The sequence below is a fragment of the Giraffa tippelskirchi genome, chromosome 5 (assembly GCF_054371585.1).
Source record: "Giraffa tippelskirchi isolate mGirTip1 chromosome 5, T2T-mGirTip1v1.2.pri, whole genome shotgun sequence".
Taxonomy (NCBI): domain Eukaryota; kingdom Metazoa; phylum Chordata; class Mammalia; order Artiodactyla; family Giraffidae; genus Giraffa; species Giraffa tippelskirchi.
The window spans coordinates 166944265-166957996 of NC_137279.1; the positions used below are offsets into that span (position 1 = coordinate 166944265).

Genomic DNA, 13732 nt, shown 5'->3' on the forward strand with positions numbered 1-13732 from the left:
ATATTCCATTGTATGTATATAACACATTTTGCTTATCCCTTCATCTGTTAATAGACACTTGGTTTCCTTCCACATTTTAGGTATTTTGAAAAACCTGCTTTCCTTCTGGGAATCTGAAATTTAGGTACATGCTAGACAGGGTATGACCAACCTCCACTGGAAATCTTGGGCACTGATCTCCGATAGACGATATTTCACGTGTGTTGTTACAACTTGTTGCTGGAAGAGTTAAGTGTGTCCTGTGTGACTCCGCTGGGAGAGGACCCTGGGAAGTTTTTCCTGTTTTTCTCTGGACTTTGACCTCATCCTTTTCCCTTTACTGATTTTGTCTTGTATACTTTCACTGTTAAAGCACAGCTATATGAGTATGGCTATATGATAAGTTCTCTGAGACTTCCTACAAATTGCTGAACCTTGGGGTGGATCGCCAATACACCATGTTACACAAGCGGCCTATAAAAGTTTCAAACCTTCAGTAATTCTGTTATTTTCAGTGGTATATCAACCAACACTTTGGAAGCTGACAATCGTTTATACCTACAAAGTAGGTATGTGCTTAGTCACTCAGTTGTGTCCAACTCTTTGCGACCCCATGGTGTGTAGCCTGCCAGGCTGCTCTGTCCATGGGGTCCTCCAGGCAAGAATACTGGAGTGGATTGCCATGCCTTCTTCCAGGGGATCTTCCCAACTCAAGGATCAAACCCAGGTCTCCTGCATTGCAGCTGGATTCCTTACCAGCTGAGCTACCAGGGAAGCCCAGAGGAGAGTATAGTATGCAGGATTTCCCAAACTATTTTGACCAGGGAACACTATCTAGTAAAGCATATATATGGGATTTGGTTTCCAAAGAACACACTTTGAAAAACACTAGATTAGTCAATAACCTCAGGGACCTTCTCTCCTCTGTTTGCTGTGTTCATGCCCTGGGGTTTCCACAGCCGTGTCCCAAGGTGCCCCCGCCTGGGCAGGAGGATAGCACTTGTGCTTGGGCAGCCAAGTGCTGGGTAGGAAGGATCAGTGCCCAGGAGAGGTACAGGCAGAGATCCAGGAGTTCAGAAGGGAGGGAGAGCGGGAGAGCTGTAGGGATCTGAGCTGGTGTCACAGGGGAGGCCTGAGGGCAGGACCCTGCTGATGAGGAATGGTGGTGATGGAGGGGAAGGGCATCAGCAAAGACAGAGAAGGGAAAGCACAAGGGATATGCAAGAACCAGCAGTTCATCTGGAGCCAGATTATACTATACTAAAGGTATAAATTTATACTAAAGGTATAAATATGCATAATTGAAATCTAGAAAGTGGTTAAGTATGTTTTGCCCTTCCTTTCCAATTGCAGATATGTGTTAGGAATTGGGATTCTTGGTGCTATAACATCAACACCAGAAGACAGAATCATTTTATTATTCTACAGACTAATCCTTATTTTAAATGAAGAGCAATGAGTTTGATATATCTTCATTACTGATTGATCACAAGTTGTTCCTTTAACCTCACTGGAAAACTTCTACGTATGTATTTGTATAAGTCAATTCATTATTAATTTTATATCTTATTATTTATTTCTTAATTTTTAATAACTTTGATTTTCATTTTATTATCATAGTTACATTCTATTACTGGCAAAAGATCATTGTTTTCCATTCCATGGAGTCAGTGCAAGTTTCTCTTCAAAACAAATGTGTTTAAGTTTTAAAAGTGACCTCACAAAATCATAAAAAGAAAGAAGAAAAGGGGAGATCAATGGAAAAATTGCAGTAAGTAAATACGGGTGATGGTATGTGGGATTTCATCATATTGTTCTTATTTTGTGTGGGCATACTTGGAATTTTGAATAATAGAAAAGTTAGATGAGACTCTCATTCCTGGCAGCATGTCAGACTTTTGCTCACTAAACAATTAGCTATTCCATGAAATAACTATTTTAATGTACTGCTTTCATAAGAGTTAAAGGAAGATCCCCAAGCATTTACACATATGTATATACATGCACAGAGAAGGCAATGGCACCCCACTCCAGTACTCTTGCCTGGGAAACCCTATGGACGGAGGAGCCTGGTAGGCTGAAGCCCATGGGGTCGCAAAGAGTTGGACACGACTGAGCGACTTCACTTTCCCTTTTCACTTTCATGCACTGGAGGAGGAAATAGCAACCCACTCCAGTATTCTTGCCTGGAGAATCCCAGGGACGGCAGAGCCTGGTGGGCTGCCATCTATGGGGTCGCACAGAGTCGGACACGACTGAAGCGACTTAGCAGCAGCAGCATATACATGCACATAAATAATATCATTGGGTAAAACCAAAACAGGGAACTGGGTAAAACAGTCCTGGGCAAATAGTTTAACAAAAGTTAAAGAAGCCCTGAGGGGAAGCACCGTTGTAAGCTCTGTGTTGGTGAATCTATGCTCTGAACCAGCTGTAGAACAGGGCAGCTGATTCTGAGATTCCTGTGTTAAGATGGAGACTCCTAAAAGGATGTCAAAGTGATCCCTTATCAGCAGTGACTCTAGAAGATTCTCTTGCTTCTGGAAGATGCAAGAGCAATGCATCTCTGAAGTATCCCCTGTATCTTGGTATCAAAAATGGCCATGTACTTTTGATAAAAGAGCCAGAACTTCACTGGCAGTCCAGTGGTTAAGACTCCATGCTTCCAATGCAGGGGGCATAGTTCCATTCCTGGTTGGTGAACTAAAATCCCACATGCCTTGCAGCACAGCCAAAAAAGTATTTTAAAAGAGAGTCAAGTAGAACTTTTTAGAAAAGACAACATATTTAGATGCTGAGAATTTCCACAGATGAGGATGAAACTAATATGAGCTCACAAAAATTATCAACACACAAACAAACCGCCATGAGTGAGAATCAACAGAAACAGCAATATTTAGATCCTCAGGAATTTCAGACATTAGAATTACCAATAAAAACTATTTAAATAACTACAACTATATATTAAAGGTTTAAAGCATTCATGGGCTTCCCTGGTGGCTCAGACGATAAAGAATCCACCTGCAATGCGGGAGACCTGGGTTTGATCCCTGGGTTGGGAAGATCCCATGGAGAAGGAAATGGCAACCCACTCCAGTAGTTTTGCCTGGATAATCCCCATGGACAGAGAAGCCTGTTGGGCTACAGTCCACTGGGTCTCAAAGAGTCAGATGTGACTGAACGGCTAAGCACAGGCACCAGGGTACCCTGACAGCAAAGACCAGCTTCCAGTAGCAAGTTATTAAATCATTTGCTTTCCTGGATTAAAAAAAAAAGCATTAATAGGCTATCCAGAATGATTTTTTTAAAGAGTCAAATGGAAGTTTTAGGAAACAAATACACAATTGTTGAATTAAAGACTGGGGGAATATGTTAAACAGCAGATTAAGAGCTACTTGTTCAACAGGGTGGTGTATATATATATATATATATATATATATATATCAGTCAGTTCAGTCGCTCAGTCATGTCCAACTCTTTGCAACCCCATGAACCACAGCACACCAGGCTTCCCTGTCTGTCCATCACCAACTCCCAGAGTTTACCCATACTCATGCCCATCGAGTCGGTGATGCCATCCAACCATCTCATCCTCTGTCGTCCCCTTCTCCTCCTGCCCCTAATCCTTCCCAGCATCAGGGTCTTTTCCAATGAGTCAACTCTTCACATCAGGTGGCCAAAGTATTGGAGTTTCAGCTTCAACATCAGTCCTTCCAATGAACACCCAGGACTGATCTTTAGGATGGACTGGTTGGATCTCCTTGCAATCCAAGGGACTCTCACGAGTCTTCTCCAACACCACAGTTCAAAAGCATCAATTCTATGGCTTTCAACCTTCTTTATGGTCCAACTCTCACATCCATACATGACCACTGGAAAAACCATAGCCTTGACTAGACAGACCTTTGTTGGCAAAGTAATGTCTCTGCTTTTTAATACACTGTCTGTGTTTGTCATAACTTTTCTTCCAAGGAGCAAGCGTCTTTTAATTTCATGGCTGCAGTCACCATCTGCAGTGATTTTGGAGCCCCCCAAAATAAAGTCTGACATTGTTTCCACTGTTTTCCCATCTATTTGCCATGAAGTGATGGGACCAGATGCCATGATCTTAGTTTTCTGAATGTTGAGCTATAAGCCAACTTTTTCACTCTCATCTTTCACTTTCATCAAGAGGCTTTTTAGTCCCTCTTCACTTTCTGCCATAAGGGTGATGTCATGAGCATATCTAAGGTTATTGATATTTCTCCCGGAAATCTTGATTTCAGCTTGTGCTTCTTCCAGCCCAGCATTGCTCATAATGTACTCTGCATGTAAGTTAAATAAGCATGGTGACAATACACAGACTCGACGTACTCCTTTTCCTATTTGGAACCAGTCTGTTGTTCCATGTCCAGTTCTAACTGTTGCTTTCTGACCTGCATACAGGTTTCTCAAGAGATAGGTCAGGTGGTCTGGTATTCCCATCTCTTTCAGAATTTTCCAGTTTATTGTGATCCACACAGTCAAAGGCTTTGGCATAGTCAATAAAGCAGAAATAGATGTTTTTAATAAGCTTAAAAAGCTGATAAGAAAAAAATAAAATGAGTTAAAAGCAACAACCAAAATAAAATTAAATGAATATATAACTTTGAACTAGCAAGAAAAAGTAGCTAGTGAAAGAAAGGAAAGAAGATATAAAGGAGTCATGGAGGTAATTAAAATGAAAAAAAGATGACCGAAGTGTCTACATATAAAAAATAAATGCACTTAATATAAATGAGTTAGAAGCCCTTCTGAAATAGAAGAGTAAGAATCTCTGAAAATCCACTTCTTCATAAAAGCATGAGAACACTGGCAGAAATTGTCAAAATCAACTTCTTTCAGTGTTCTGTAAATTAACCAAAGAAAGGTTTTTTGATAACCAGACAAGTGTCTATTTAATAAGAACTGCTGAATCTTCGTAAGAACAGTGAGCTTCGTGGTGTTTTAATTTGCTCTAGTCCTATTCTCCTCTCCCAGCTCCAAGGCAGCCTTGAAAAGTTTAGATTTGCAACCATGGTTGTTGTGAAAGTTAAGAATTTAGTAACCACTGGAAGGGGAAGAATAGGTTTGGAGCCCTACAAAAAGTTTCAGTTCCAGAGAACTGTCATTATGTGACTAGTCTGATACCTCCTTTGGAAAGCTCCATTCGCAGGTCTTGATTTTATTTGACCTGACTCAGAGCTCACTCTACAAAAACAGTGCATTTGCCAAAATAATGAGTGGCAATTCTGTAACACTGCATCATCCTGAGATAATAACGCAAGGGCCAGCAGCTTTCTCCCTGGGATGGGTGTCACTCAGGGGTGTTGGAGACACTTTGGGAGCATGGCTTAGTTGTGTGGTTGCCAGCTTTCCTCTTTGTGGAAAATCAGGGGACTCTGTCAGGAGGAGAAGGGGTCGACAGAGGATGAGATGGTTGGATGGATCACCAACTCAATGCACATGAATTTGAGCAAGTTTCCAGAGTTGGCGATGGTCAGGGAAGCAGGAAGTGCTGCAGTCTATGGGATCACAATGAGTCGGACATGACTGAGCAACTGAACTGAACTGAACGGACTCTGTTGGGATCATGTGGAGCAACTAGCAAGGCTCATACTTTTCAGACTGTCCCTCCACCCTAGATCTCGTCCATCAAAGCAAGGCTGTCTCCTCAGTTTCCCTTCTTCCCTCATTCTTCCTCCATTCTATCTAGGTGAGGGTGGGGTGGGTTCTATCTCTCACTGGTTCATTCCCCCCTCAGAGCACTGTGTATGTCCATGGCTCAGTTGTGTTTGACTCTTTGCAACCCCATGGACTGTAGCCCACCAGTCTCCTCTGTCCATGGGATTTCCCAGGCAAGAATACTGGAGTGGGTTGCCATTTCCTTTTCCAGGGAATCTTCTCAACCCAGGGATGAAACCCTAGTCTCTTGAGTCTCCTGCATTGGCAGGCAGGTTCTTTACCACTAGTGCCACCTAGGGAGCAGTAGAGGTCTAAATAGTATCAGCTGAGCTCACCTTCCTTACCATATGTATTTGGACCCATGAGCTAAGGAAATATGAACATTTTGAGCTCAGATTTTTTCAACCTTGACACAACTGACATTTTGATAATTCTTTGCTGTGAGGGGCTATCCTGTGCACTGTAGGATGTTTAGAAGCACACTGGCCAGTTAACACCCCACAAGTGGTGACAATCAAAAATGTCTTCATGGGACCTCCCTGGTGGTCCAGTGGCTAAGACTCTGCACTGCCACTGCAGAGGGCACAGGCTCCATCCCTGCTCAGGGAACTAAGATCTCACATGTTGAAATGAAGTTATTTACAAAACAGAAGCACACTCACAGATTTTGAAAACAAACTTATGGTCACCAAAGGGGAAATGTGGTGAGGAGGATAAATTAGGAGCTTGGGATTAACATACACACACTGCTATATATAAAATAGGTAACCAACAAGGGCCTACTGTATAGCACAGGGAACTCTACTCAATATTCTATAATAACCTATATGGGAAAAGAATCTGAAAAAGAATGAGTGTATGTATATGTATAACTGAATAACTTTGCTGTACACCTGAAACAAACACAACATTGTAAATCAACTGTACCCCAATAAAATTATTTTTTAAATGTCTTCAGACGTAGCCAAATATCCCCTAGGAGCAAAATAGTCCCCAGTTGAGAATTGCTGTTTTAGTTAAACCAGTACAGTTACATTTGATGCTTGTTTCATTTTTAGCCAAAACTTACATATCATTATAATTAATATATCACTGCAACTTTTATTTCTATCTCCAAGAGAAGAAATATATAGTCTTTCCAACATAGCTGTGGGGTTGTTGTTGCCATCTGACTGGTGAGCAGTCTGGTTCCAAAACTCCATCCTGAGGGCTGCTTTCTGGGCCCAGTCTTGGTACCGACAGGCCTCAGTATGGGTTCCTTATCTCATGGGAGTACTTTGTTGGCAAGTGTGAGTCCAAGGACTAGGAGTGAAGGACGAGAGTTGTAGAACAGGGCGGGAAGGAGAGCATTATCAAATTAACCACTGCCAAAGGCATTTGATTGTTTGATTCTGCAAGCCAGTTTGAAAGCTGTATGAAATATCTGAGGAGAGTCCATCTGAAAGGAAAAAGAGAAACATGTACTCAGTTACTGACTCCATTGGTCAAAGATTTGTCTCATGAGGCATAGACCGCTCCCCACTTATGCACTTCTGGGCTGCACTGTCCCAGTGCTGAACCATTCCTGCAGTTCCATGACCCCATGACACAAGCCTTGATGCCGGAAGTGAGAAGCCTGTGATATGGACTTGAGGTGATGCCCACTTAGGATACCTGCTAAAGCTGGAATAAGGTCTGTGGTAGTGAAATTAGTAGCAGGTGAAGCCAAGAGGGTTGGACATGGGGCATAAGAGGTGTTTGAAACACTAGCACATATGAATTTGTGTGTTATAATGCATTCCTGGTACCTATTCAACCAAAGTAACCTACACATACATACATAACCTCAGTTTTCTCTTTAGAAAATGAGGATAGTCTCCTTGAGCTTGCTGGATTGTTCAGAGAATTAAAGAGCTGCATATATAAAGCCTGATCACAAGGTTAGTCCAGTAAATACACTGTGTGTGTGTGTATAATTATTTCATTAGTCAGGATCTTCCTGACCCAGGGATTGAAACTGTGTCTCTTACGTCTCCTGCATTGGCAGGCGGGGTCTTTACCATGAGTGACACCTGAGAAGCCCATCAGTCAGATGTAAGTCATTCTAATGGATTGTGAAGGCCCAGGGTAGTGAGGCCAAAGTCACAGTTTCCACCTTGTGTGGGCAGTGATGTTGGTTTATGCTGCTAAGACAGTCAGAATGCGATCACTCTACAATTAACCTTTGGTGAGCAGATATCGTGTCCCTGGTTATGGGCTGCCCTGAGGACCCAGAGAACAGAATCATTCTTGATCCTTCCCTGCAAATCACTCACAGGCCCGCAAAGATGGGCAAATAATAGCAACCGCTGCGGTTTAGGCAAATACAGGGCACTATGAGAGCAAAAGAAGTCCTGGGAGGCGAAGGAGGGGTTTCCCTGGGAGGAACAAAGTGTACCCACATCTGAGGGAGCGTAGGTGTTAACCAAGCAAACACTGGCATCAGGGGCAAAATGTTTCTCACCAGGTCACTCAGCGCAACTTTATTGATCAGATGCTGTGCGGGGGACACAGGGGTAACAGAGGCCAATCCCCACTCACCTCTCACTGCCCAGATACCATAAGGCAGACCGTTGCAGGAGTGAAGAAACAAATTACACACATACGGGGTGTCCCTATGAACAGACATCCTCCTGACCCAGATCATGGGCATTCAATCACTCAAAAAGTAATTGACTTGCATCTCCCTCCCTGGTTTTTAGACTTTTAAAATAAGTAAATAAATAATTTTTTTAAGAATGGCCAAAAATGGAAGGATCGATGGTATTTTCCCCTTTTTACAATCGTCTTTCCTTAAGCTGTTCTATATTTCAATAAGAAAAGAGATATAACCAAATATAAAGTAAACCTCACTCTAGAGAATTCTCTGCTCCCCCTACCCCTGACCCCGGGAGCGAGGTGAGCCAAAGCGGACCCTCTCAGCATCCCCATCGCTTCGCCCCGGGCCACCTGCCTCTTTAAGACCCAATCTTCGCCCTTAGGTGGGTGGCGGAGGGAGCGAGCTGTGGATGGTGCTGCTTGTTGAGGTCTCGGGAAATGATGTCTCTGGGAGCTGCTGTCTCTTTAAGGGGGCGGAGCTCTGCCCGGAGGAGGTGGAGAAGTTTTGCCCCCCGGATCTCCGGTTTCCGGCAACTCGGTGGGACCAGAACTTGAGCGGAGAATCTGAGGCCCCAGGCTTACCCAGACAGGTTGGACTCCGAGCGCCCCCGAGGTGAGGCAGCGGGGTCTGCGGGGCCGGCCCGGGACTGAAAGACCCTGGGATCTATCCACCTGGTTCGCTGCGGCCCAGCTCCTCCTCCTAAAACACTACGCGTGCGTCTTGGGCAGCTCTTTCCCAGACCATCCTGGGCTCAGGGGGCCCCAGGTTGCAGGGTTCCCATCACTCCAACGCCTACTAATTGCTTTGCTGTGCATTAAGCGCCTCACGCTCACTTGTCTCAGTTAATGGCATCCAACATCGTGTGAGTAGGTACAATTATAAACCCATTTTACAGATGAGGAAACTGAGGTTCTGAGGAGCCCATAGTCAAAACAGCCAGAAGCAGCAGAATCGGGACTCAAAGCCAACTCTCTCCAACCCCAGAGCCTGTACCCTTAACCACTGGCTAGGCTGACGGCCTTTTCTCTTCACTGCCCTCATAGACATCTCTATCAAATCCCTGCCTCCCTTTTCTCATCCTTCCATCTCCACGCTGCACTCGGCCCTTAAACATCCACATTGTAAGTGAGACTGGATGGAACCAATGGACCCCTGTTCACCCACCCTTAATTTCCTTATAACATTTTTGATAGTAACTGATGCTAAATGGTTATCTTTGTATAAACCTATCAGATCCCACTAAAAAAGGACACAAGGGAAAGCAACACCATTTCTAACCCTAAAATAAGGTTTGTTTGCAGATATTTTATTATAGTATCCTATGAAGTGTATTTATTTTTTCCTTTTAGACCTCTGCAAATTATCTTCCTAATAATTGGGAGACGACCCACTGACTGAATGGCAACGGTAGATGACTTGCAGTTTGAAGGTACATCATTTGAGTGTCCATCTTTTATGATTAGCATTTCTGTAGTAAAAAGCAGTGGATTTCGGTTGGTATACTGGCACATATATTAAAGAAGATTATTTCAGACATCTTCATAAAAGAATGTTTGCCACAACAGGTTATTCCATTTGTCCATATTAGCTGTTCTTTTTTTGCCAAATGGCCCTTTAGATTGGTAATATCATAAATTTAGTGCAGATTACAGAAATTGTTTATAGAGTTCCTGCTTTAGTTAAACATGCATTTATTGAGCACCTGTTTGTGCTTAGAACTCTACTAGATACAGAAGATCAAGAGATAAAGGGGATTTTTTATTTTACACTGCTGAGTAGATGAAAGTATAAAAAGATTATGATGAAACGTAATCAGGTCATTCCTTCATTAAATCAATAAGTCTTTCATGAGTGTGACCATTGTTCTCATTATCAGGGTAGAAGAGTGAATAGTCAGTGTCTTCCTTTATGAAGCCCTCAGTCTAGTGAGGGAGACGTTCTTTTGTTAAATGATCTTTTAAGTACATACCTACAGACTATTAAAGTACCGAAAGAAAAGTTCATAACTCAACCCAGAGCCTGACATAAGCTAGGGATTGACGAATGCTCACTTTGTCTTGTAATCACTTGCGCGCACGTGTGTGTGTGCGTGTGTGTGTGTGCGCTCAGTTGTGTCTGACACCTTGTCCCCATGGACTATAGCCCTCCAGGCTCCTCTGTCCATGGAATTCTCCAGGCAAGAATACTGGAGTGGGTTGCTATTCCCTCCAGGGGATCTTCCTGACACAGGGATTGAACTCGAATCTACCACATTGCAGGTAGATTCTTTACCATCTGAGTCTCTAGGGAAGCCCATAGTATTTCCTAAATAGCAGATACTGTTCTAAGTGCTTTACAAATAAATCCTTTCATCCTTATGTCAACTTTATGAAGTATTTATTTTACTCTCCCTATTTTACCAACAGAGAAATTAAGGTACAGAAAAATTAGGTCATTTGCCTAAAGGTTATAGTAGTAAAGAAGACTTTGAACCCAGGCATCACAAGCTATGCTATCTTACTCCTACCTAAGGAAAAGAAAAGGTGTTTGAAGCAAAATCCACTTTATCAACCAATACTGTCAACACCGTCTTCAGAATACATCCAGCACCTGACCACTGCTTACCACCTCTACCATCCTCCTATCATGCTCAAGGTCACCATCACCTCATGTCTGGATTATAGCCCTTCCCGCATCTTTCCTTACCTTTCTGCGGTCTTTGTTTTGCATCCAGAGTAGTCCTTTAAAACCAAGTCAGATCATGCCATTCCTCCAAAACCTTTCAGTGGCTCCATCTCACTGGGGGTGGAAGGCAGAGCCCTTTCTGTGCTTAGGAGGCCCTCGTGATCCAGGCCTCCTCTGCCTCCGATTTCATTTTGTACTACTCTAGCCCTTTGTTTCTGCCTCCCCACATGGGCTTCATCACTGTCCCTCCTAGACACCAGGTACACTTAGGGCTTTTGTGCCATCTTCCTGCTTAGGACATTCTTACCCCAGATAGCTGTATGACTCGTTCCCTTGCTCTGCTCAAATCTCATGTCATTCCAGAGGCCTTCCTTGATCATCCTATCTGGGAGTACAGGACATGAAAGTTCAAGTGTAAAGAACAGCATGTGTAGAGTGCTTGAGAAGAGTGGGAGTTTGTTTCATTTTTTCCCCCAAGGAATTAATAGAAGGCCAATGTATCAAAGCACAGAGGATGGGTTGGCTGTCACAAGGTGAGATTTGAGGGGAGGCAGAAGCTAAGTCACACAGGACTTAATAAACCATGTTAAAGACTTTGCTCTTTAGAAGAGAGCACAGGATGCTGTGGGGGTCATGGAAATCTTCTCTGAGGAAGAATGGTGTTGAATGAAAAAGTGAAGGTCAGGGTCCTGCAGATGGGAGACGCTATGTCAGGAAAGGAGCCGAGGCAAAACATAGCAGAAAATGTAGAAGCAGGTAATGTTGGTGGCAGAAATAAGAAACACACTCGTCTTGCCCTCAAGGAGTTGAGATGGACAAGAATAACTAGTAAAGAGCAGAATGTGTAAACAGTCATCATGTGCGAGGTACACACATCCTACATTCAAATCAAGCTAGGCTGTCTGCTATTTTTCACACACGGGACACATTTTTCATCTTCTGGGTCTTGCTCATCCTATACCCCATGGCATCAGATGCTGTCCCCACTGCTTCTGGCCATCTTTCTCATAGGGCAGCTCGATGAGTTATCTCCCTCCCTTGAACCTCTTTGGACTTGGTACCTCTAAAGTGACAGTCTGTGTTCCTCCTTCTGGCATGTCCTTCCCCTGGTTAACTACTGCTTTTTAAATGTGAGACTTACATATATCTTCCTTGGTCTGATTCTCTCTCAGGCAAAGTTATAACCAATTTTTAAAATGTCAGTGCCGTGCCCAGTCAATAAATGATAGCTATGAAAATATTTATTATTATCTCATATCATCCTCAAAATCTCTGTGAGATAAGTGTTATCTACATTTTATAGTTGAAGAAACCGAGACTCCGAGATACACGGAGTAATTTGCCCAAGGTCATGGAGTGCTAGTTTATCTTAAACAAAGGACTGTCTCACTCCAGAGCCTCATGCTGCCAGAACACTGGAGACCAAAACTTGAGTAATTGTTATATATCAGCCACCTCATTAATTTCAGCCACTTTATTTCTCTCTACAAAACTGTTTGCATAGCTGAAAGGCAATAAGATTGGGCTCAGTTATGCAAGGGCCCCATCCTACTGCCGTGCTTGTAGTGTTAGGGTGGTGCCCTGTTGGCACCCTTCCTTTTGTTGTTGTTGTTTAGTTGCTAAGGTTTGTCTGACTCTTGCAACCCCATGGACTGTAGCCTGCCAGTCTCCTCTGTCCAAGGGATTTCTCAGGCAAGAATACTGGGGTGGGTTGCCATTTCCTTCTCCAGGGGGTCTTCCTGACTTTTCCTTAGTCCTGTCAAATTCCACAGCTACCCTGAATTTTATCTGAGTGGCTAAAGAAAGTTTATTAGGATGCCCAGAGACAGGAAGTCATGATCATTGCTGGTGGACATGAATGGGTGAGGTTCTTTTGGAGAGCAGTTTAGCAATATGGCTCAAGAGCCTTAAAAATGATTTGTACCCTTTGACCTAGTGATCACGCTGATAATGTTCATTGTTGTTGTTGTTGTTCAGTCACTCAGTCATGTCCCCATGACTCTTTGCGACCCCATGGACTGCAGCACGCCAGGCTTTCCTGTCCTTCACCATCTCCCAGAGCTTGCTCAAACTGATGTCCATTGAGTTGGTGATGCCATCCAACCATCTCATCCTCTGTTGTCCCCTTTTCCTCCTGCTTTCAGTCTTTCCCAGCATCAGGGTCTTTTCTAATGAGTCATCCCTTTGCATCAGGTGGCCAAAGTATTGGAGCTTCAGGTTTAGCATCAGTCCTTCTAATGAATATACAGGATTTATTTCCTTTAGGATTGACTGGTTTGACCTCCTTGCAGTCCAAGGGACTCTCAAGAGTCTTCTCCAGGACCACAGTTCAAAAGCATCAATTCTGCGGCTTTCAACCTTCTTTATGGTCCAACTCTCACATCTATACATGACTACTGGAAAAACCATAGCTTTGATTATGAGGACCTTTGCTGGCAAAGTAATGTCTCTACTTTTTAATACTCTGTCTAGGTTTGTCATAGCTTTTCTTTCAAGGAGCAAGTGTCTTTTAATTTCGTGGCTGCAGTCAATGCAGTGATTTTGGAGCCCAAGAAAATAAAGTCTGTCACTGTTTCTGTTGTTTCCCCACCTATTTGCCATATGATGGGACTGGATGCCATGATATTAATTTTTTGAATGTTGAGTTTTAAGCCAGCTTTTTCACTCTCCTCTTTCACCTTCATCAAGTGGCTCTTTAGTTCTTCTTCACTTTCTGCCATAAGGGTGGTGTCATCAGCATATCTGAGGTTTTTGATATTTCTTCCAGCAATCTTGATTCCAGCTTGTACT

At 43.2% G+C, this 13732-nt stretch overlaps 1 protein-coding gene across 4 annotated transcripts in view; it reads left to right on the top strand.

Annotated features, from left to right (window-relative positions):
* The first annotated feature begins 8823 nt into the window (after nucleotides 1–8823).
* The window catches only part of YIPF1 (Yip1 domain family member 1), a 38308-nt gene continuing 33399 nt past the window's right edge, over nucleotides 8824–13732 (top strand). For all 4 annotated transcript variants that reach the window (XM_081485218.1, XM_081485216.1, XM_081485217.1 and 1 more), the window contains exons 1-2: nucleotides 8824–8890; nucleotides 9628–9707. In XM_081485218.1, coding sequence (XP_081341344.1) covers nucleotides 9677–9707 — 31 coding nt within the window. In that variant the 5' untranslated portion in view covers nucleotides 8824–8890; nucleotides 9628–9676. The remainder of the gene's footprint in view (nucleotides 8891–9627; nucleotides 9708–13732) is intronic.